Raw genomic sequence first — 23,871 nt, 5'->3', positions numbered from 1 at the left:
AAGAGTACTCTTTGTAATTTTTTATTCATCTTCTTTCGTTTCTTCTTCTTTTTCTTAGTAAAATGTGTCCTCAAAGGAGTGAACTACAAAGAAAAAAAATACATTAAATATACAATATAATTTATTTGAACAATTATAAATATAATATTAATTTTTTTAAAGCATTGAATTTTAGTTTACTTTAATAAGAAGTATCCATAAAATAAGAATAGCTAATGGTATTAATATAATTATGATATAATTTTTAATAGATATTTCATAGACACTTTCTTTATGTAAGATTGTATACATATCAGGTAAAATGGGAACTGATTCCTTCGTAACTATAACTCTATTCGAACAAGTGCTTTCTCCCAAGGTTTTTGTTTCACAAGAATTATCAATATTAACTTTGTCTGTAAATTTAATAATATTTTAAAAATTTGTAGTATGAAACGTTAATTTTTTCATAAATTTCATTGTATATATGAATCATTTGGTGGTATATGATATCTTTGAAGTGTTATGATTAATTTGATGATGAAGTTGTTTGAATGTGCTTGCCTATTGTTGTGGAGTTCTCATTGGGTCTTGATAAATCTGATCCAGAATTTCTATGAGCATTTTGTAGATTTTGTTTATAATCAACAGTATCTTTATGCTTCCATTGTAAGTCTTCATACGATTTTCCTGCATCTATTACTGTTTTTTCTGTACTTCTCTCTTTTTCATTAATTGTTTCTGCTAGTGTAAGCTCTCCCACGTGAGAAACATTATCCCCCTGAATTTTGGATGATAGAGATAAACCAGTGAGAGGATAATTATTAAAAACTCTTCTATGAGAGTTTTCATGATTCATAGAACCTTGACATGAATTTTTTTTGGCACATTCATAAAACCAATTTCTTATACCTCATCAGTTGATAATTGAAGATCAATAATTTCATTACAAGATTTACCACTATTACAAACTGCACTACAAGTATTTTTACTAACATGTGTTTTTTCTTCAATATATGCATTATCACAGGGGTTTTCAGAAGTATCTTTGTCTGCATTAATTTCAATACCCAAGCTTATATTATCGACACGTCCAATGGAAGTAGGTGTACCAATAGAGGATACAATATTAGACTGTAAAACAATAGAATCTTCATTTCTAGAATGTGTATCATGAATAGGTTTATCATCAGAAGTTGAACCCATGTTATAATAGTAACTAGGTGTTACATCACTTTGGGATGAACGCCCAATGCTTGTATCAACAACACCTACAGTATGATTGACTGAATTAGTAGGTTCTACACCTTTAGTATCTATGTTAGCAGGAGATATAGGAATAAGAACATCACCAATATGTTTTTCGGAATAATAAGTTTTAGCAGCTACCGACATAGGTTTATTATGTTCTGTTGCCAAGCCTTGACCTTCAAACTCTTTGTTTTCCACAGTTTTTTCAATATTATGTTGAGTGTCTGGTAATCCATCTTTTAGAGAATCTTCATGTAATTTTTTTCCTGGGATTTTAGAATGTGATTCAAGTTTTTCAGTATGGATTGTATGTAAAGGTTCTTCGTTTGCATTGCTATCTAATGCTCTATGTGTAGAATAATCTTTGTGAATTGTAGTTTCTGTCGATGTGTCTTGTTGAATAGATGCAATAAACGCATGATTATATCCTGACTGATGTTCATTATCTTGAGTATTTGAAGGACTAGCATGATGTGTTAAGTCTTCAGGAACCTGCAGTACCTCCACTTTTTGTACTGATTCTGTTTCATCTAATTGTTTTTGCTTATCCCCTTTTGGATGCTGTGTTTCATATGTAGATGCAACATTATTTTGAACAGAAGATGCTGAATCGCAACGAGATTGAGATTTACCAGAACAGTTTTCAATAAAATTATTTATTGTTTGTTCTTGATCTGCACTAAGTGGTATATATTTTTTTTTGTAGCATTCCTGTAATTTTAGCTTTTCATTTTCCATTGATTTTCTTAATTCAACGCATTCAATGCAATATTCTGCATTATTTTTTACCTCAAGGGTAATAATTTTGTTTTCAAATTCATCTAAATAATCAGTATATTTATCTATACATTCAGCATAGCTATACGAATCCCTCCCACCAGATATATCATATGATACTGTTGTCATTCTCTATGCATTAATTTTTATTATAGCTTCTTTTCGTTCTTGGTTTAAATAAAAAATTTAGAAAAAAACATTAGGTATATTCTCAGATACATTTTCAAAAGGAAATTCAATATATTAATATTACAAGATTATATTAGCACTATTTTGATAAATAGATATTATTATATTCAGAAATATGATAAATAAATATGTCTAACATATCATTAGGATGTTCTGAAACTGCATATATTAATAATATATTCTAATATTATTTGTTGATATAATTATATTTTAAAGATAATTGTAAAATAAATGAATTTGGAAATGGATATATAATGAATTCTCATTATTTTTAAGCATTAAGTTGAATACATCATAAGTACGAAATAACAAAAACAGGAGTTTTAAAAATTAAATTATTGTGATGTATCCACAAAGGTACAAACTTATTAAACGTTACACATAAAAATATAAAATAAAGTTTGTTCTGTAAGTGATCATATAAAAATATATGTATATATTCTTTTTCTTTTAATAGTAACACAAACATATATTTAGGATAATATATGTTTATCTTTGTAATACTTTCATTCCTTGGTTATGACATATAAGTTTTCATATAAAGTGTGTTGCTAGTAAAAGGGAGTGCGTTTCTATTTAGGTGTCAAATAACATTTTCTGTGCTTATGTGTCTTTTTCATTGTTATGAAGGTGTTACATTTTGCATTTTATAGTGGTTTCACATAAAAATAAGAAATAAATAATGAATTATTTACACTTTGGTTTATTATATTTTTACAAAAATAATATATATTTAACATGTCTAACTGATAATTAAAAAAGATTTAAACAGGTGTATCTTGAAAATTATCTATTTATGTTTTTATTTTTTACATATATTCCATTTATATTTTTAGATATATTTTGCTCATTACATAAATAATGAATTATTGCATGTTGAAATATTTTTTCTTTATAGAATAAGTAATATTATTTAGTGAATAATTAAATTATAATAATGAAAGTGAAGTAAAAAAAAATAGTAATATAATAAATTACTTATCAAATAAAAATGTGCAGAAATTTTATTACTGAATTAAAGCTAAAAATGTATCAAATAAGCACGAAATAAACATATATAAAATAACAATGTACAAACGTAATTAATGCTTTATTATTATAATATTTCACTTAAAACATTTGTATTCAATTGAATAGGAAAAAATGATAACTGATTTTTCACGCTGCTTGTAGATATATATGCTTCTTTTGTTTGAAAAATAATAATTCATTATCCTTTTTATTGCTTAAGTAAATTACTAATATTTAAATAATATAAATTGGGGGATTATACGAAAGCAACGTGTCTACAAATATATATATAGTTTTAATAATATAAACAATTTTTTTCTTTATTAAAAAAGTAATTGATTTTATTGTGTTGTCATGAGCAGTTTACCATAAATTCCCCCCAATGCTATTTCACTGTATTTATATTAATTATATATAAATAATAATATATCATTTTTAAAATGCAAAATACTTACACAAAACAGCATATTTTATAGTTAGAAAACTACTTAAAATGTTCCATTTTTTATTTATAGATGCAAAATTACATTTTATTTAAATGTAGTTATTTTATTACTCATTCATTGGTTGCACTCTTAATAGTCTTATTACATTCCCCCTTAATATCTATATGTTATATGTGTGGACTTCATGTATAAGAATTCTCTCAAATGAATGTTATTATTTTACATTTAAAAGGTTAACTGTGTAGCGATAAAATATCCTTTGCTGAAATTTTTAGTCTTAATTTTTCTTCAATTGAAAATAATATATTGTTAAGAATTCACTATGTTTTTTTCGTATGTCTAAATTACTAATGTATAGAAACATATACACTTACTTTTATTTGTATTGCTTTTCGTGTTATATTTAAGAATATTACTAGTTCATATAATTTAAAAAAAGATTCTTCAATTTTATTTTCGTCTTTTTAAGAAAATTTGATGTTATAATTATTCTATATATATGTATAATCATTTTATTATTTTATGATCTTTTAGCACATTTCGTAAAATTTTAATCTTTTCACATTCCTTTTAATTTAAAATGGACAATTGGTCATTTTCAGTGTAATATATACTTATTTTAAATTTAGGGTTTTATCTATAAATACTTTAATTTACTTTTACATAACATGAGAAAAAATGATTTTTCTCACTCTTTTTAATGTGGTAAAAAATGCTACTGTCTAAAATCCATTTCAGACAATTAACAATAGCAAAAAAATCTTATTAATTGTATTGTACTCTTGCAAAAAATGTTAATATGACATCATTTTCCAGAATAATTTCGAAAAAGCACAGTTTTACATATAAAATTTAAAAACATAAAATTATATTAATGTGTTACATGCGCGCTATATTGGGACATATGAGAATTCTGTAAAAAGCACTTTAAAGTTCTTACTCATGGCAATAATAATTATTACATAATTACTTTTTCATTAATTGAAATGAAATAACGCTTCAAATTGTTATATAGACATTTGTGCCGAATGAAATATTTCATTTCATATATGTGTTTATTATGAGGATAATTTTTTTCCAAAAAATATGTAGAGTGTATACTAAGTTACACATTCATGAAGCTATGATATTCAATACTCTATATCATTATTATCTTTTAGCTTTTAATTAACATAATTGAGAATGTACAAACTCAAAGACATATTAATAAAACAAAAGTAAGGATTTTTTCCTTTTTTAAATGAATATTTTTAGCGCTTTCGTGATTACATGAAAATAAAATAAATGAAATACTTGGGAAATGTAAATTTCATGATGTGTTTTACATAAGTGCGACAAATTATGTTTTTTATTTTAAGTGCAACATATTTAATATTTTGCACCATTGTGACACCCCAAAATATTTTTTTCTGAAAAAAATAAGACTGTTTTGTAATCATGTTTTTTAAAACAATTATAATGTAATTTTTTTTTTTTTTTATTCTTAAATGATTTTTGAGAAACATTTATTTTACTTGCGTAAAAAAATATTAATCCCTAAATTATTATTTACTACATGTTGAATGTATATATTCATATATGTTTCCTTTCTGGTGTTGCAAATTATAAGATTAGAGGTTCCATTCTCATTGTGTAATGTCTATGTAAGCAATATTAAAGAAACATAATTAATAACATTTTGTGCGCCACTCGCTTTTTATAAAATGAATGAAATTACAGCACGACACATTATATTTATACGTTTATATCATATTTGTTTGTTTTTTTCATATTATAAACGTTCCATAGGTTTATTTTTAAAAATGTATAAATAAAAAATTGAAGTGAATAACTAATGAAAATATAATAATAGACCAATGTAAATAATTACCACTTTTTTGTGCTGAATCAAGACATCATTTATATTTTTAAACCATTCTTGTTATTATAACAAGATATTTCAATAGAAGATATTTTGAAAAAACGTATGTATTCAGTAAAGAAATAAAAACGTTATATATTGTGCTGCCTGGAAATAAAAATTACTTCTTTTATTACGTACTATTTATAGAGTCATGTAAAACCCGATTAATTTTATACTTTGCGTAACAATAATTTGGGTGTAGTACATTTAAGAATAGTTAAGAGTATTTATGTATTATGATGTTTACGGTATCATATAAATGTTTCTTCTTAAGTAAAAGGATTTTTTGTTTTTTTTTATAAGAAAATACATGCTTTTTGTAATTAATTTATTGTGATAAACAAAATATCAATTGATCATGTGTTAAAATACAACATTTTAAAGTAAAATAGGACATATGTAAATATTTATGTGATTTAGTAATCATATATTAAAACAAGATGGAAAGATTAGATAAGATAAATTGGGTATATTTAGATTTTTAATATATATATCTATATATGTATAGTCTAGTTAGTGAACATTTTTATAATATTAATAAGACTGAAAGAGTTCATTTTTTAAGGATACTTTTAAATATTTAACACTATTTTTACTTTGTGATCAATTAGCAGCACGAACTTTTTACAAATTTTCCTACCTATAAAAAGTATGATGAATTTGATAAGGTTAACATTATAAATTATGACCATGATTACTGTAAGAAGTTAGAAAACTTTTCCGAGGATGAGAAATTTTTTTGCAAACAGATCACAAAACATTTAGAAGAATTATCAGCTAAACAGAATAGAGAACTTAAAAATGACTGTTTTTACTTTACATACTGGTTCTATGATAAGATAGGGAAAAAATACTATAAGGATAATAAAATAAAAAATAAAAATGTCAGTGATCAACTTTTTAATATAGTAGCATTGTTAATCAAAAGATATCCTAACTTGGAGCCATGTCGATGCTACGAATCAGGTAATCCGGAAAAATGGAATGAAGAAAAAGTTATGCACGACTATTTTGAAAATTACCAATTTATTAAAAGTAATAAATGTGATAAAAGTAATTGTGAAATATATTTGAGATATCTGACTTACATTAATAAGATTTATGATATATTTTACTACAAGGATTTTGGTTGTTGTGACTATGACATTATGCCATCCTATTGTGAACCATATTTTAATTGTGATGATAAATATGATCCAAGTGATCTTTTGAAAACTATAAAGTCTTTATATGAGAAATTGAGTGAAGACGAAGTTAATGCAGTGATAAATGATGGAAGCTCAAGTGTTGAGGAAAATGGGCTTCCTCATAATAAATATAGTACTCGACATATGTCTAATGAAGTCGCACAGATTTCTTCATCTATTCCAATTAATGTGCCAAATGAAATAGTACAAAATCGCTTCAGTAAATTAGAAACACATCACGATATATTAAATTCATTCTATATTAATCGTTTTATGATAATTACTTCAATATTGGGGACAATTATATTCTTATACCTATACTATAGTGTACATTTAAATTCTAATTAAATATATATATTTAACATTATGATTATATTTATAAATTATTTATGTTAAGTTCATATTTACAAAACATTATACTCGGCTCTTTTATATATATCAGTCTACCTCCGAAGGATCTACGTTAGATAAAATAGAAATGAAGATGAGAAAATTAAATAAAAGTCAAAATGAGATATATGAAGGTAAATTAGAATCATATAATTCAGAATCTGAAGTAGAAGATTACAACGCAGAAAAATTATATTTCTCATATCACTCCACGAAAAACAATTTTCTGTAATTAAAGCATAAATACAAAAATGTTTAAGTTTTTTATGAGTAAAAGTACTAATATAGTTACAGGATGAATCCATAACATAAGGTATAAATTGGGAAAATAATAAATTATAGGTGTAAAAAAACTAGTTGTAAGCATTGAACCTTGTAAAAGTGAATATTTACTTATATATGTTTTTTATAGGTATGTAATATCACCTAAATATTCATTATAATAACTATAATTCATATTGAAACATTTTTTTCAAAACTTGAATAACTTGAAAATTATGAATAAAAGATAAATGAACGAATATATATTAAGGATTTCGAAGTTTTATATTTTAGGCATGTAAAAAAATGAAATGGTGCTATAAAATTAGAAATAATGGAGATACGGATAAGGTAGGTTCAAGAAATACTAGACTGCTTCAAGAATTTTGAGAACTATCATAATTATATGTAAGAAGTTATTGTTTAGATGATATAATTGAAAATTCATGAATGTAAGCATGAAAAAATTTCGATTAAAGCATAATACTGTAAACAAATATGATTTTACAAGAAAAAATATATGATAAAAATATTCGAAAATATATTTGTATTACGGAATATATTATATTTAACTAATTTAATTAATATATATATTTATTTTAAAAAACACATTTATCTTTTCCACATACATTTTGCGCACATACAATATTTAGCTTTATGTTTTACCATTATTTTGTTTCTATTTGTTTGTTTGTCTATTTGTTTTTATGTTACTTTTTTTTATCTAACTTTAAAGTTATAAATATGATAAGTATAAATAGACTATTAAATTCTATAATTTAATCAAGATTATTATAATAATTTACATAAATATTCATTTATGCATACATATACATAAAAATGTGGTAGGTAGAAATAGTCTTATTATACCTTTGAATAAGAGCACATAACATTAAAAAAATCATTTGTTATGGGCAAATTATATTTATGATTATTTAATTTTTTTTAATTGTCATTACAGAAGGTAATATAGTATATAAATTATGGGGAATTATCTTTATTATCTTAAAGTATATACTCTTGTACAACGCACTTATAGATTCTGTATTAAAGATAATTTATTCAAAGCAACAAATACTAAATGTATTAAGAATATATAAACACGCTCAATAAACATTCTTTACTAATGCATATATATAATAAAAAGGATGAAGTAAATGTTCCACAAATTTATGTTTCCTAAGATTTTAAAAAGGGGAAAAATTTTTACATTTTTATACACATATGAATATATAACAAATAAATATTATTTCTTTGAGCATTATATATATTTTATATTAAAATTATTTAGTAATATATCTTATATGAAAAAGATTAATTACTTTAAAAATGTACAATAACAAGTTTTATTTTATTTTATGATTATTGCTAATTAATCGTGTAGATCATGTAGCAAATATATATAGAGTGTGAATAAATGAAGAGATAAAATATATTTATACTTTATACAATTGTACTGTTTTGAAATAAAAACACAATTATGTTAATATAAATATTGTTACATTTGTAATAGAAAAACATGGATTGCATTATAACAAGTTTCCTTAAAGATTTAGTACTATGAGAAGAACCACTACTATTAAATAATGTCATATATCTTATTATTTTTCTATTTTTTGTTATAACGGAAATTTTTTTTTTTTCTGTTTAATGGAAGCATAAAAATGACTACAATTATTATGTTTCAGATTATTCATAAAAGAGAAGCGTATGTAATTATATATATTTTTTTATTATTTAATAAATAATTCATTATTATTTATTTTACAATCCATAGATATATATGATTTTAGTGTTGTATGTTGAATACCTCAGATAATATTATTAATAACACGCATAATATGAATTTTAAATATTATTAAAACAAAAATCGTAGTGAGGTATGGATTTCACAGATATTAATTAGGGTTTTTTGGTATATTCTAATAAGCCAGTATTCATATTATCTATCCACGTTTTATATATAATATTTTTCTTGCATATTTTTTTTTAATTAATATTAAGCTTTTCCATATTTTTGTACACAATATATTTATAAAGATACTAATTAATCCTTGTGCACTTATGTTATGTTTTAATTTTCTTGCTATAACATAATAGTTATGTTTATTTATTTATAGATGTCATCATATTATGAAAATCTGATAATATACAAGAACTATGTTTTATTGATATACCAATTTTATGTAATGTTTTTTAAATTATATAAAAGTTTATGTATTTGTATTATTTTTTATAATAGCATAAATAATTTACATTATGCATGTATGATAGATTATATATATATTCATATAAATGAATAAATTCTTTTACAACATATAATACATAATATTATCATATAAATTGTTTTTGATTTATTGGCTGAAAAATATTTTCTAAAAAAAAAAAATATAATTTATGCATTGTTACATTTTATAATTGGCATGCTTGTATATTTATAGAGATAATGAACAATTCTAATTGTAATCATGAATGAAAAGGATAAATAAAAATGTTTCTTAAATAAAAGTTAACATACTTTTAAAAAAAATCTCTAAAAATGTAACCCAATAAACACATTATGAAATTAAAATTTTTAGTCAATATAATTATACATACCTTAACTAAACACATTATAAAATATGAAAAATATAAAAATTTTAAAAAATAATAAATGATTTGTAATACCGCTTTTTACAATAACAATAAATCTGAAATTAAAGGATATTATATAAATTTAGCATATAATAATATTTATGTTTGTAATTGAATTGTAAATGCATAAGCATATTCAATTATAGCACTAATATACATTACAACAAAGCCATAATTTAACTTTTATATGATAATTTACTGTACCATACTGTATATAGGATTGTAATATAAATATCTTATATGATAATGAATCGTGTTATCATCTATCAATGATATAATGTATATTACCATAAAATAATTGCTAAAGGAAATCTCCTAAATAATAAAACTTAAGGATTAAGTCTAAATATTATTATATTTATGTATAAAAATTGGAGATTATATTTAATGTAACTCATATATTTATAATCTATATTTTCTTAACATATAAATAAGTTATGAATGCAAAACAAATAAAACTTTAAATTAAAATGTAATATATAAAATTGGAATAATAAGAAAATGTAGATAATCTACGTCTGTTTTCGGAGTAAATTTTTATTTCAGGAAAACTATAATTCTGTAGAAATCATATATTGTATTAAAATATAAGTTTTATATATATTATTTGTTGACATAATTAGACTTCTTAAGAATGATGATTACACTTACGGAGATATTATTTTAAAATGTTTAAATATATCGCAACTAAATCAACTATAATTTTCAAATAATATTAAAAATTTTGTTGTATAGAATAAATTAAAAAAAAGAGCTATGATTATTTTTCAAATGAACACTATTAACGGCATATTACAAATGTGTGGTTTCACATTTAAAATTTTTATGTATATATATAAATTATCAAAAAAGAATAATTCAAATATTTAGAATAAGAATAATATAATAAGTGAAGAAAAAGATAAAAGAACTATGTAAAATATTATAATTCCTCTATGATTAATATTATTTAAACGAACTAAATAATAAGTATAAATCATAAAACAGAACTATATAAAGTATATTTAAAGTTTTTTTTTTGAGATACAAAGAATCCATAAAAATAAAAAATATAGATATTTATGAATACAGTAAAAAGAATTTTAAAGGCTTTAGTAAAAAAGGAAAATTATCAAAACATAATTTATTTTAGATATTTTACATTCATCCATTTTTTTAGTATTGAAATTTGTATTTTAGTATCAATATTTATCTATTTTAGAAATGCATAAATGCAGAACAATAAAGTTATTATAAAACATAGAATAATCCATTCCTATATATATTTTATTGGCATACTACATTTTTAATAATAATATTTATATATTGTTTACAGATTAAATTTATTACTCTTATATTTTCACATTATCAAAATGATTACAGGTTAAGCCTAGTTTTAATGTATTTTACTAATTCATACTAAAGAATAAAAAAAAATTATAGTATGAAAAAAACTTATTCAGTTGAATATATTTCCTTAATATTTATGGGATATCATAACATAATGAATATAATGTTGTAATCTATATCATAATATATCAAATGAAAAATGTTTTTTCCCATCTTAGTAGTTATATATTGGTACATATCAAAGAAAAAGAAAATAATGAAATTAATTAGGAATTGCATATTCTTTTTTTATAAAGAAAGCACATTGTGAAAAGGGAATTTATATTATGCTTATATATAATTATGATACAGAATTAGGAACTTTATTGGCGCAATATATAATTAATTAATTCGGAAAAAAAATACAATTGAACTTGAGGCATGTAATATGTTTTCTTAATTATTTAGAAGTATGAATAAAAAAAATAAAAGTATTAATTATAGTAATGTGAAAAAGATAGTAGTGTTCGTTATGTTATATCATTAGCTAATAATACATAATAAAAACATATAAAATTATTTATATTATCAATGATAATAGATAAGAATGTATATTATCTATGTACAGGAAAAAGAACTTTACAAAAATAAATAACATTGTAGAATGAGAATTTAAAATTTCACCTTGCATGATAATATGTAATTACAGAATAATTATATATAATAATATATATCATGATATATCCCAATTATGAATTAACTACAATTACTAGAATTATTTATGAAAATAAGAAAAACATATAATGATTCATAAAAATAATTTTTAAATGTACGTTTAGTTAAAAAAACATGAACTTATAGCCATAAAATGATCAATTTTAATATAAATAATATTGTGAAAATTTTATATTATTATATAAATATAATAATAATATGATTTCGAAATGAGTATAATATATTAAAGATAAATATATTATATAATTAAAAGTAATATATTATTTTTATTGATAAGTAGGAATAAAAAATATTAGCATTAAATATATTTATAAAAGATGTGCATAATATAATATTATATTTAAACTTTTTTAAATTTATCTATGTTTTTTGCATAATCAATTTTTTATAGTTCTTACGACGCCCTTATTCAAATTAATAAAATAATTTAAAGTTTATTAATAACTTCTAATGACAATATGTTTTATAATTATTTCATTTTAACAGTCCCATATGATTGTTGGATAACATGGGTCATTATAATTTGATTCTTTTCTGTGTTTTATCATTCATACATATTATTAATAATGGAATTATATGTAACTCGGATATTCAAATAGAGAACTATATGTATATGTATAAAATATAGAATATGTATAATTTTCTAATTTTTGTCTATATTTAAAATAAGATTCATATGATGTTACAGGTTTTTATAATACAATGATATATGTTCAGTTATTGCATATTATTATTTACGTTAATTTCCCTTTTAATATATTAACGTGGTATATATATTTAAATATTGTATTGAAGTATATATATTTTTCATTATAATAATATAATATACGCATATACTGCTACATTCGTTATAGTTATATATGCGTATAACTAATTATTGCACATTTAAATATAGTCGGTAAATTTAAATTATACATTTATTCATAGGAATTTTATGATTATTTTCCAGAAAAATATATTATATTATAATTTTTTTCTTCAGCATCTGCAATATGATTTTCAGATTTACATATTATATATTCGCATCGTTCGTCGTTTATATTAATTGTCTTTCTTATCATTCTTTGAATACGAAGGCGTAAATTCTTCCAAGATTCTTTAAACTAATAATAGAATGATATTTTAATGAATTATTAAGAATAATTTATTTACAAAGTAGTGTTTTGTTTATATATAATATAAAAATAATCACGCAATATAATCATATTTAATTTTAATTCTTATTAACCTTATACAGATATAGAAACATTGCACCTATAATTGTAGTAATGAGTATTGTTATTATTATAACTTTTTTAGATGTATTAAAAGCAGAAAAACTGTCAACAGAATTCCCTTTAGCATGTATTGTTTGGTCTTGTATTCTTTCTGATTGTATTAGTTCTTTGCATCTTTCTTTATAATCTTGATGATTACCATAATCTGATAATTCAGGTAATTCTCTGCTGCATTTGACTTTTGATTTCAATTTATTCTTTTCAATCAAACATCTAATTTTATTTAATTCAATAAGCAATGGCTCATCGGGGGTTTCTATAATGATACTTAAGAGATCATTATACAGATTAATTATATTTTGAACATAAACACATAGACCTTCACTGATGCTAGATGTGATTAAAAGGACTAAACTCGAGTAATAATCATATATATTATATAACTTTACTTTTTTTTCATGTATGTTATTAGAAGTATCTCCTATATCTAATGTACATCCCATTTCTTTTGCAAGAGAACTATATTCATTAACGTAATCTTTTAAATACGTAGATATAGGTAGAACACCAATATTAAGCGCTTCATCATCTTGTTTTTTTATCCAGTACTTAACATAATTACAATATTTATTGCTATTACTTGAATAGTTCGTATTAATATACTCAAAATATGCTTTTATTTTCATACAATAGGCTTCTATAGTTGCTTTCATAACACCCATATTTTTTTGGATTTGCAAAAACTTATCAATATCATCTGTATTAACTGATCCTTTAGAACTTCTAGTGTCCATAATATCTTTGTATAACATATAATCTTCGTATCTGAAATACTAATAAAAAATATGTAAATTATAGGAAATATAAACATTAATGTAAATATTAAAAAAGTAATATCATTGATAAATCCATAAATGAATTTAAGAAAATAATAAGATATTATTCAGGATTATAAAACCATATAAAAGTTACAATATCACTAAATGAAGCGGATGACATTGTAATCATGAAAAAGAAGAACTAGTTTAATATTAATATTATTTTAATTGTAAATATTGAACATCAGATGAAATTAAATATTATACTTATCGTATATTTTTATTACTAATTTTAAAATTTAATCATGTACTTTATTAGAAAATATATTTCTATTAACATATATATATATAATATAATTTATTGTTATCAAATTAGAAATCAATGAATATCAAACACGAAGAAAAATTGATGAATTATAAATATAGTTTAAAAAGATATATAGTAAATATAGAAACATGAAATTATTATTATTATAAATAGTTATTAGATATAATAATATTTTACATATTAAAATATATTTTTTCATATACATAATGCATATAATGATAAATATATACGTTTCTCTGTATAAGAATTATATAGATAATGAAATGTTGTTTAATATAGTTTATATTTTATTATCATTTTTACAAATAATTTCAGTATACATATTATGGGCACATATTTTCAAATTAAAAAATTACTCATTTTTAAGTTCTTCCCTATTCTATAAAAAATGCTTTGATTGGAAAATATCTTTATATTATAAAAGAATATATTTATGTATACAAAAAGAATAGTAGAAATTATATCGTATGTATTGCAATTATTTTATAATTATATTATGTTTACTAAAACATTACATAAGTATATAATGTAATATGTTATATATATTAAAATAAATGATTACCAGTACCTCCGTTTTATATATATTTCTCGAATAATATGTTATTTATGTGAATATATCTATTTGAACCAAAAGAAAAATATATTATTTATTTATATATAAAATTAATGGAAAATATGTTATGGAAAGCTTAATATAAAAATATGACATGTCTCAAATATAATAATACAAATATATTCTCCATTTTGTCATTCAAATGTTATATATTTTCTATATATTAAATAATAAAAGTTATATTATATTAAAAAGAATATAATATATGTAAAGTTAGACTATATCAGTTATAATATGTTTATTAATTATTTAACTATATGCATATTCTAAAATATATGAACAGTGAAGTCCAAATACCTATTATGGTATTGAAAATGTATGTATATTATATATAGATATGTTTATTTAAATTCATTGTAAACAGTATTATTAATGATACAAAATATGCATAACAATATAATACATAGTACAATCTGTACAAATATTTTGTAAATAGTTGTTTAACGAAATATTATATTTATATATACTAAATAATTGATTATTTATACAGCATTTTCTCTAGTATGTTATGGTATACATTGAAAAAATAATCAATAATATTTCTATAGTGTGATCAATGAATTCCTAATTCTAAAATATACTATATTTATATTATTATTCATATATTCAGAACAAAGGCATATTTATTTTTATCATATATTTATTTTTTTTTTTGTGAATATAATGCAATTATTATACATTATTTTTTTATCCGTTTATATTAGTATATATTTAATCACAAGAATTATTTTCACTTATTAATATTATATATATTATTTATAGAAAAATAATGGAATTATTACGATATATAAAGTATAAGAAACTTAATTATATATTTTTTGTAAGCAGATTGGGCATTATGTATATAAATTATATTTTTTTTTATAATAGTTATATATGACAAAAGTCTATATTATTTAATCATTCTTATATATAGATGAAATTCAGTTGAATAATATATAATTAATTATAGTTATTGTGTTTTTACACATTTATGATATTATATATATATGTAATATGATTATATGATATTACAAAATTTTTTATCACAAAAGAGAATATTATAAATGTCATATATATTTTATTTTTTTATACTATAATATTTAATACCATAAAATCTATATAATAATAGATTTACATCTTATAAAAGATTATTTTGAAAATTTTTATTTTTTTTTACAAAATTATATAAAATATTAAGAATCTGTTAGTGATATATAAAAACAATAATTATTCAACTTGTTAAATATTAATAACATTCTTTAATATTCACTTTCCTTTTAATATTAATGTGTATCTTGAATGAATGATATTTCATTTATGTATTTAATGATTACATATATACATAAGAAGGGGTATTATATAGAGATATTTTTATAGACATAATAATAAATAAGAATTATTTTTATTATGGCTTTATTTCTATTATAAAGTTCTTTTAATAATAAAATCATAAAAGAAAAAACTTTTTAACCTTATTTTATATTATGCGTTTTGTTGTTAAATACACATTGATAAAAATGTTTTATATATTAATATTATATTTCATGAATTCTATGATATGGTGTATATAGTACATTCATTATTTCATAATGCATTAATATAACTTTTATTATAAAATATGAACAAAATATATACAGCAATATATAAAAAATTTATTCATGATGATCATTATACTAAAAAAAGGAATAATTTTCAATTTGTAGATAAATACAAATAATCATGTATTATGCTATTTTTTATGAGAAGTAAATATCATCATCAATATAATACATATAATAAAAGCAAACATAAACATATTACACAATATATAAGAGTACGTTTAAAAAATAAATAAAATATTCAAGAGATAAAAAAATATTTAAATATTTTTTTTATATGTTTAGCTTTTAATCATAATTATATATATAATCCTGTTTTATCTAACAAAAATGAACATTTTTCATATTACATGATATTATAAGTTATGTGAATAACCATATCCTCATATAGGATGATAATATATAAAAATTTTCTAACATATAAATATCGTCATATGAATATACAATGATATACTGGATAAAGCAAAAAGTATTTTCTTATTGTTATCATAATTTTAGAAGAATAAATGAATGTATATTAATAACATATAATTGTAATTGCTAGGTTTTCATAATAAAACATTCATGATAATAATATATTTATGGAAACTAAAAACATATTATGTAGTAAGTAATTTTATAAGTATTATTATAAAAGGAGATATTATAATACATTTTTATATATTTCAATATTCCCACAATTATAAATATAGAAAAAAGTATTGTTATTTTATTGCAAGTCGACATATACTACATTAGAAATTTATAGATAAATACTATTGTTTCATAAAAAATACTTATATATTAATATTTTCATAAAATATTTTTGACAGAATTATAAATGTTTTTTTAGCTAGATTCAATATTGAAATAAAATATCTATAATATATTTCTATATAATTAAAATGGTAATAATAATAATCACAAATAATATTCCTTTATATATCCTATTCTAACATCAATTAATAAAAAATTCTTAAAGAAAATTAATGCATTAATAAAGAAATATATGTATTTATATGATGTATTTTAGTTTATCTTTCTAAAGAATATCAGTTTCAATTTATGTAAATATTCTGTTATATTTAAATGCATATGCTATTTGGATATTATAAAAATAATATTATATATATATATATATTTTTTATTTAATTTAATCATTGAGTATAAGAACTATTTTTTTTTATAATGCTTAAAATATTTTTTATTACATTCAACAGTTCTCTTATATCATCTATATTACTTTATCATATATAAATATTGTAATAAACTATATATAGATTTCAATGAATATAATATTTATGCAGACTAAATGTTGCAAAAATATCTTCATATCCTAACATATAAAATTTCTTTACAGTACATATAAACATTATTATTATGAGTTTATTGATATATTCCCTGAGGAGTAATAATTTACAATATATATACATAATAATATATGACTTATACAATTTGAAACAATTATTGTAAGACTACATATGCATTCTATAAATATATATACTTATTTATTTTTATCATTCAATAAATTATATGGGATAGTGTAATATATTCATATTTTACAGCATTATTCCATAATATACTGAGAATAATGTAAAAATAAAACAAATATATATTTTTTTTATAAATAAAAAATAAAATTTATAACTTTAATAAGAGTAATAATTCTGAGTTATTTTAATAGATTATGTTTATATTCTTGTTTTATCTGAAATATGGTTACATATTTTTAGATTAATTATAAATTGGGCTACATAAAATATATGTTCAAACAATAATTCTAATTATTATAAAAAAATATATATATTAAATAAATTAATATGCAAATGTAAATGTGTGAATATGCTATCATAATGTTATTACAAATATTATTTAAAAAATTTATCTTATGATATGTGAAATGTTGTGTAACATATTTGTTTTGAATTTTCTATGTTTTTTTTTTTCATTATTATATATAATAATATCCAATACATATATATGAAGATTATGTATGTTTTATAGGGATGTTTTAAAAATAATTCAGTTTTTATTATATGAACATATCCAAATTTATTTATATGTGGTTTAAATTGAATTTTTATGCTTGGTATAAATATATTCCACTGATGATATAGATGTGTTATTTATAACATAAATAATAAGATTAACTATTATTTTTTTTACATTCTTCATTTATTATACTCTATTATGTTACAAATAATTTTTTTCAGCATGTATGAATTCCATAAATCTTATGATACATGTAATTATATTTTTTATTTTAATTAGATATAAATTTTTTTTTGAATTATACAAATAAAGTCTTATAAACGTAGTTCATGTTTCAGATTTTAATATATCTATTTTTAGATTAGTATTTCAAATATATAATAATTTTTAATTATGTTTATTTATTATTATCTCTTTGTACATCATGATAATCACTAAAATTTGTGCTTATTTTATTGGAAATATTTAAAATTATATTTTACTTATTATCATGTATTATCAAATAATTATAATTTTTTTATGATATTATATTCTATTTTTATTTTATTTTTTCCTTTTGGAAAAAAAATCATTCTTATATCTTATTGATTTATATGAAATTATGCCCTATTACTAAGTAGTTTTTATAAATGCTTCATGTGTATCCTATGGAGGTACATCCTATATGGTACTTATCATCAATAAAATTGTTGTGTGTGAATTCACTTGAATTCATAACATTTTCATGATCTTTATTTTTGTTGTTCTACATTTTCCTAAAACTTCTTAGAGTTCGTTGTAACGATGAAACGTACGGATTATACTGACAATGTAAGTATAATTTGTTATATATATGTATATGTGTATTATTTATATAATATTCTTTTTTTAAAATAAAAGGTAATGTAAATTTTAATTGATTTACACATTAAAGAAGTTGTTTTTTTTTTTAAACTTATACAAAAATAATGTTATCTTTAATAATATAAAAGGTAAAATAATTAAGGCTAAAATAATAATTCGTAAATTATTCAAAGATGCAAGGAGTTTCAGTCTTTCTTGTATATGCGACAAATATGTCATATTTTCATTTTTAAAATTTTCTAGGAATTTACGAAACTGTTGTTATTTGATCTTTTATATATTTCTGATAATTCCAAATATGAATTGAAACATGGACTAGGATTAGGACATGTATTACCATATCTTAAAAATTATGTATATAATTCATTCACTTTATTAAATGTGAAATATATACTCTCATAAGATCTACAAAATCGTTTTCACATATTTTAGAAATATTCTTAGTACTGCTTTCTTGGGTTATATTAATCATTGTTTCGTAAGCATTTTTAATGCCTTTGTTATAGAATTTACTATCTTCTAGTAATACTTTTATCATATAGTTAAAAAATATACAACTTTATTTTTTAACAGGGAATATTATACTATTTATATAGTCTAAATAGAATATAAGTTTTTTACAAGAAAATATAAATTTCCCATAATTATAGGTTGAACACAATTGTGTTCGAATATCCTTGCATGCATTTTTAAGATTTTCTTCGTCAAGTTTTACTACATCTTTGTATGATTATTATAATCATAAATGCACTTCAGAAATATACCTTCAAACGAGAACTGAAAAAAAAAGTTCAAAATGCATTAAATTTTTAAAAATATTTATAAAAAATAATTTTTTGCGTGTGTTAATATAAACATCCCTATTTTCAAATTATTTAAGGTAAACTATAATTGGTATTAATATTAAGAACTTGCATCAGGTTTTATTAATATTGAGGCAGCCATTGAGTTATATTTGTAAATTAAACAGTAGAAACCTTATTTTTTTGTAATAATAAATCTTTGAATTTATATGTATCATACATCGATCTATATTTATATAAAATATATTTTAATATATAGTACAATTATTTTAAGCAGTTTTTTTAAATTTATATTTTATTCAGGTATATATTAGAATATTATTTTATCATCTGCTATTAATTTTGAAATCAACTGTTCATATGCTTTTGAAATGTGAAGAAAAACTATATAACTCAGAAATTATATAAAAATACAAAATGATAAGGGATATATTTTGCATTATTGTTATATATATATTACACATATAATAAATCAATTTCTAAATAAAATAATCCAGGAATTATTTATATTAATATAATCAATATTTTTTCCTATAACGCATATTTATATCTTTTTCTTTAATGTATTTATTGGAAATGAATGAGTATATATAACAAAATTGTGTTTTTAACAATTTAATACATAAATATTTTGTATAAACTTTATATTAGTATTTATTTATTTATAATAAAATGTATATTACTTGTATTTTAATCTCACATTAAAAATATGTTATATATTTATAAGTAAAAATATGAACGTAATATTTTTATAAATTAAGTGTTAAATAAAATGTGTATTATAATTTAAATATATGAATTTGATTTTAACTTATGATGATAAAAATATAAATATTACAATTTTATTTCTACAAATTCTGTAATAATTTCATATATTTAAGAGTTTATCATGTTTTATTCATCGATTAGTTATTTCGTTAATCTCATATATAACATAGAATACGCTATAATTTTAAAAAAATTATATCTATATATATAAATAGGATATGGAATATGTATTTATGTTTCAATATTATATAACAATTAATTTCTCCTAAGACATACTACAGTTTATCATTTTAATACATATTACATATATCTACATATATAATATATATATCATATACATATAATTATAAATGCATATTTCAGAAAAAGTTAGAGAATATATTTTAATATATATACACTATAAACCAAATAAAAAAATACTTAATATATAATACTTATATATTTTTTTATATTAATAATGATTTAATATATGTATCTTTATAATATACAAATTTATAACAAAATAACCACAATATATATCATATAATATAAATCATATCAAAGATTGAATTTATATAAACTCTTTGGGTTCTTGGCTCAAATATATATTATTATATTTTATAATTTATTCAAAAACCTTTTTTATTTCTTTTAGGATATTTTATTGATAATAATTACATTTATATAATATTATGAATAAAGTATGTAGAATTTTAAATAATATAATACTTAAAATATACATTCCATTCTATATGTAAAAAAGATTAAAGATATGTAAAAATTTCTGTATATGCAAAATACATAATAATATTTTTGTAATTCATATTATATATATAGATAGAATATTTTATTAAAATTTCAATAAACATCATATGTAAATGTAAGGGATAAATATTTAACAAGAAAAATAATAACATATTTTATTTTATTTTTTATAATAAATTCTAAAGGAATAAATTATTTATGTATTATAAAATATCGTATACATATAATATATAATAATTCAAAATTTTATTATTAATACGTCTACATAATTATTTGAAGTGGACTTTCAGTATAATTATACTGTGAAAAATGAGGACTATATAGAAAAAAATTTTATCAAGTGTATTATATTAGTATCAAAACCTGTTTTTAGAATATAGTTTATTATATTAGACTGTATATCATATATTATTTTATATATTACATAATAAATAATATATTAATAATATACTATACATTAAAATTGCAGCATGTCAAAGGCAGAAACATGAATATTCATTAATAGATATTTTATTCGATATTTTTACTAATATAAAATTATGTTTTAAAACATTATCTGATTAAATTTAAAAATTAAAATATATTTTTTATATTTATTAGGACATAATATTTGTTTTATTTTCAAATGATATAATTAAAATAATTATTCTTTATATAATTTTCTTATATTGTTCTATTTATACCTTAAAGGAAATGCTCTTTGAGTTTTATACATGTATTTGTAAAATTAGGTGGAATTATATAACATATAATACCTGCTATCACATGAGAAACTGTTAGATATATCTGATTGTTGTACTATACCCCTTTCTTTTGTATTGATATTTTGCCACTTCTCTATTATCTTTGTAATTGCACGACGAAAACGTGAGTCATACGGGGAAAACTATTTTCATATGTAAAAAAAAACATTATGTATAAAAAATATAATTTTTCATTAGTATTTTTTTTATATTTTCTATGTATTTTTGAAAATTATATTAATTTATAAATATAGATAAATACATCTTGATTAACGTTGTAAAGAATGAATAATAATGTGGGTATTAGCAATATTATAATAGTTGGAATTATAGTAGAAGCTGAAGTATTAGTTTTGCATCGGGGTACTTTAAGTGAAGCAGCGTTTATACTACCTTCGGTATTCGTTTCTATATTATACAAATGTATAAATTCTTCTAGTTCTTCACAAAACTGATGGTATACACTATACTTTCCGTTAGATTTTTTAATATCTAAGCATGCTTTCATATCAGCTATAGCTGTAATTTTTGCCAAATTGTCATCTTGAATGTATTTTCCCCTAGCATGTGCGACAATCTGGTCATCAAAAACATTCTTAAGTCTACCGATTAATGTTTGATAAAAACCTAATATACCATTTATATATTTTCTATTTAGAACATCTTTATATAACCAATAATTAAGGTATTTACACCCCAATTCACTAAATCTAGTTTTATCTTCATTTAATATAGATTTTAAGTAACAAAAAATTTGTGGGCATTTCCCTTTAAGAGGTGTTTTATTAGTACCACCGAAAATATCTGTATCAAAACTATCACATATATCGTCATTACTTGCTCGACCTGGGTTTTGTTCTTTACACTGATTCATTTTTTGTTCATATTCTCCAAATTTTCCTAATAAAACATACTATAAAAGCGAGTGTTGTAAAAATAATTATGTTTTCTTGAATAAAATATTATAAAAGAAATATAACCTGACATAAACAATATATTTATAGTGCAACGTATTTTATACTAATTAAAAAGTACAATTTTATTTCTCGTCATCTTTGTTATATTTACTTGCTTTCACGTAGAACTAAGGAGTATATTAAAAGGTTCAGTGCCTAGGTTTAGTGTTTATTTTTGTTTTATATAGTATGTTACATAAAATAGTATATAATTTTTGAAACATTCAGTAATTTACATGTATTATTTTACAATATAATTTATGTATGTGTAAATTATATAATATTTATCACTATTTACTATTATGTAATTATTCAATGTATATAATTATTAAATCCTTTTATTCTTAATTATTTGTATTCAATTTTGCATATATTTATTACGGATCTTTTGTTTTTATTGGAAATGTATACAATTG

The 23,871-nt window shown here is 20.3% G+C and overlaps 4 protein-coding genes across 4 annotated transcripts; 1 reads left to right on the top strand and 3 right to left on the bottom strand.

The window, feature by feature from the left end:
- Window positions 1-508: 508 nt before the first annotated feature.
- Window positions 509-2,616, bottom strand: PGO_040050 (variable surface protein; the record flags this gene model as incomplete). The annotated part of the gene is made up of 3 exons (XM_028686192.1): window positions 509-760; window positions 892-2,139; window positions 2,578-2,616. The coding sequence occupies 3 exons, from the start codon at window positions 2,614-2,616 to the stop codon at window positions 509-511; spliced, it is 1,539 nt and encodes a 512-aa protein (XP_028541993.1).
- Window positions 2,617-5,996: 3,380 nt separating this feature from the next.
- On the top strand, window positions 5,997-7,365 carry PGO_040020 (variable surface protein; the record flags this gene model as incomplete). The annotated part of the gene is made up of 3 exons (XM_028686191.1): window positions 5,997-6,023; window positions 6,168-7,070; window positions 7,141-7,365. 3 exons carry the CDS (start codon window positions 5,997-5,999, stop codon window positions 7,363-7,365), a joined length of 1,155 nt encoding a protein of 384 aa, XP_028541992.1.
- Window positions 7,366-13,009: 5,644 nt separating this feature from the next.
- Window positions 13,010-14,296, bottom strand: PGO_040010 (variable surface protein; the record flags this gene model as incomplete). Its single annotated transcript, XM_028686190.1, has 3 exons — window positions 13,010-13,174; window positions 13,300-14,121; window positions 14,261-14,296. 3 exons carry the CDS (start codon window positions 14,294-14,296, stop codon window positions 13,010-13,012), a joined length of 1,023 nt encoding a protein of 340 aa, XP_028541991.1.
- An 8,187-nt stretch (window positions 14,297-22,483) lies between these two features.
- PGO_040000 (variable surface protein) lies at window positions 22,484-23,552 on the bottom strand (the record flags this gene model as incomplete). Its single annotated transcript, XM_028686189.1, has 3 exons — window positions 22,484-22,642; window positions 22,762-23,412; window positions 23,535-23,552. 3 exons carry the CDS (start codon window positions 23,550-23,552, stop codon window positions 22,484-22,486), a joined length of 828 nt encoding a protein of 275 aa, XP_028541990.1.
- Window positions 23,553-23,871: the final 319 nt, after the last annotated feature.

This window comes from Plasmodium gonderi, assembly GCF_002157705.1.
Source record: "Plasmodium gonderi DNA, contig: Chr04, whole genome shotgun sequence".
NCBI classification, from domain to species: domain Eukaryota; phylum Apicomplexa; class Aconoidasida; order Haemosporida; family Plasmodiidae; genus Plasmodium; species Plasmodium gonderi.
This window is presented reverse-complemented; position numbering and strand designations above follow the sequence as displayed.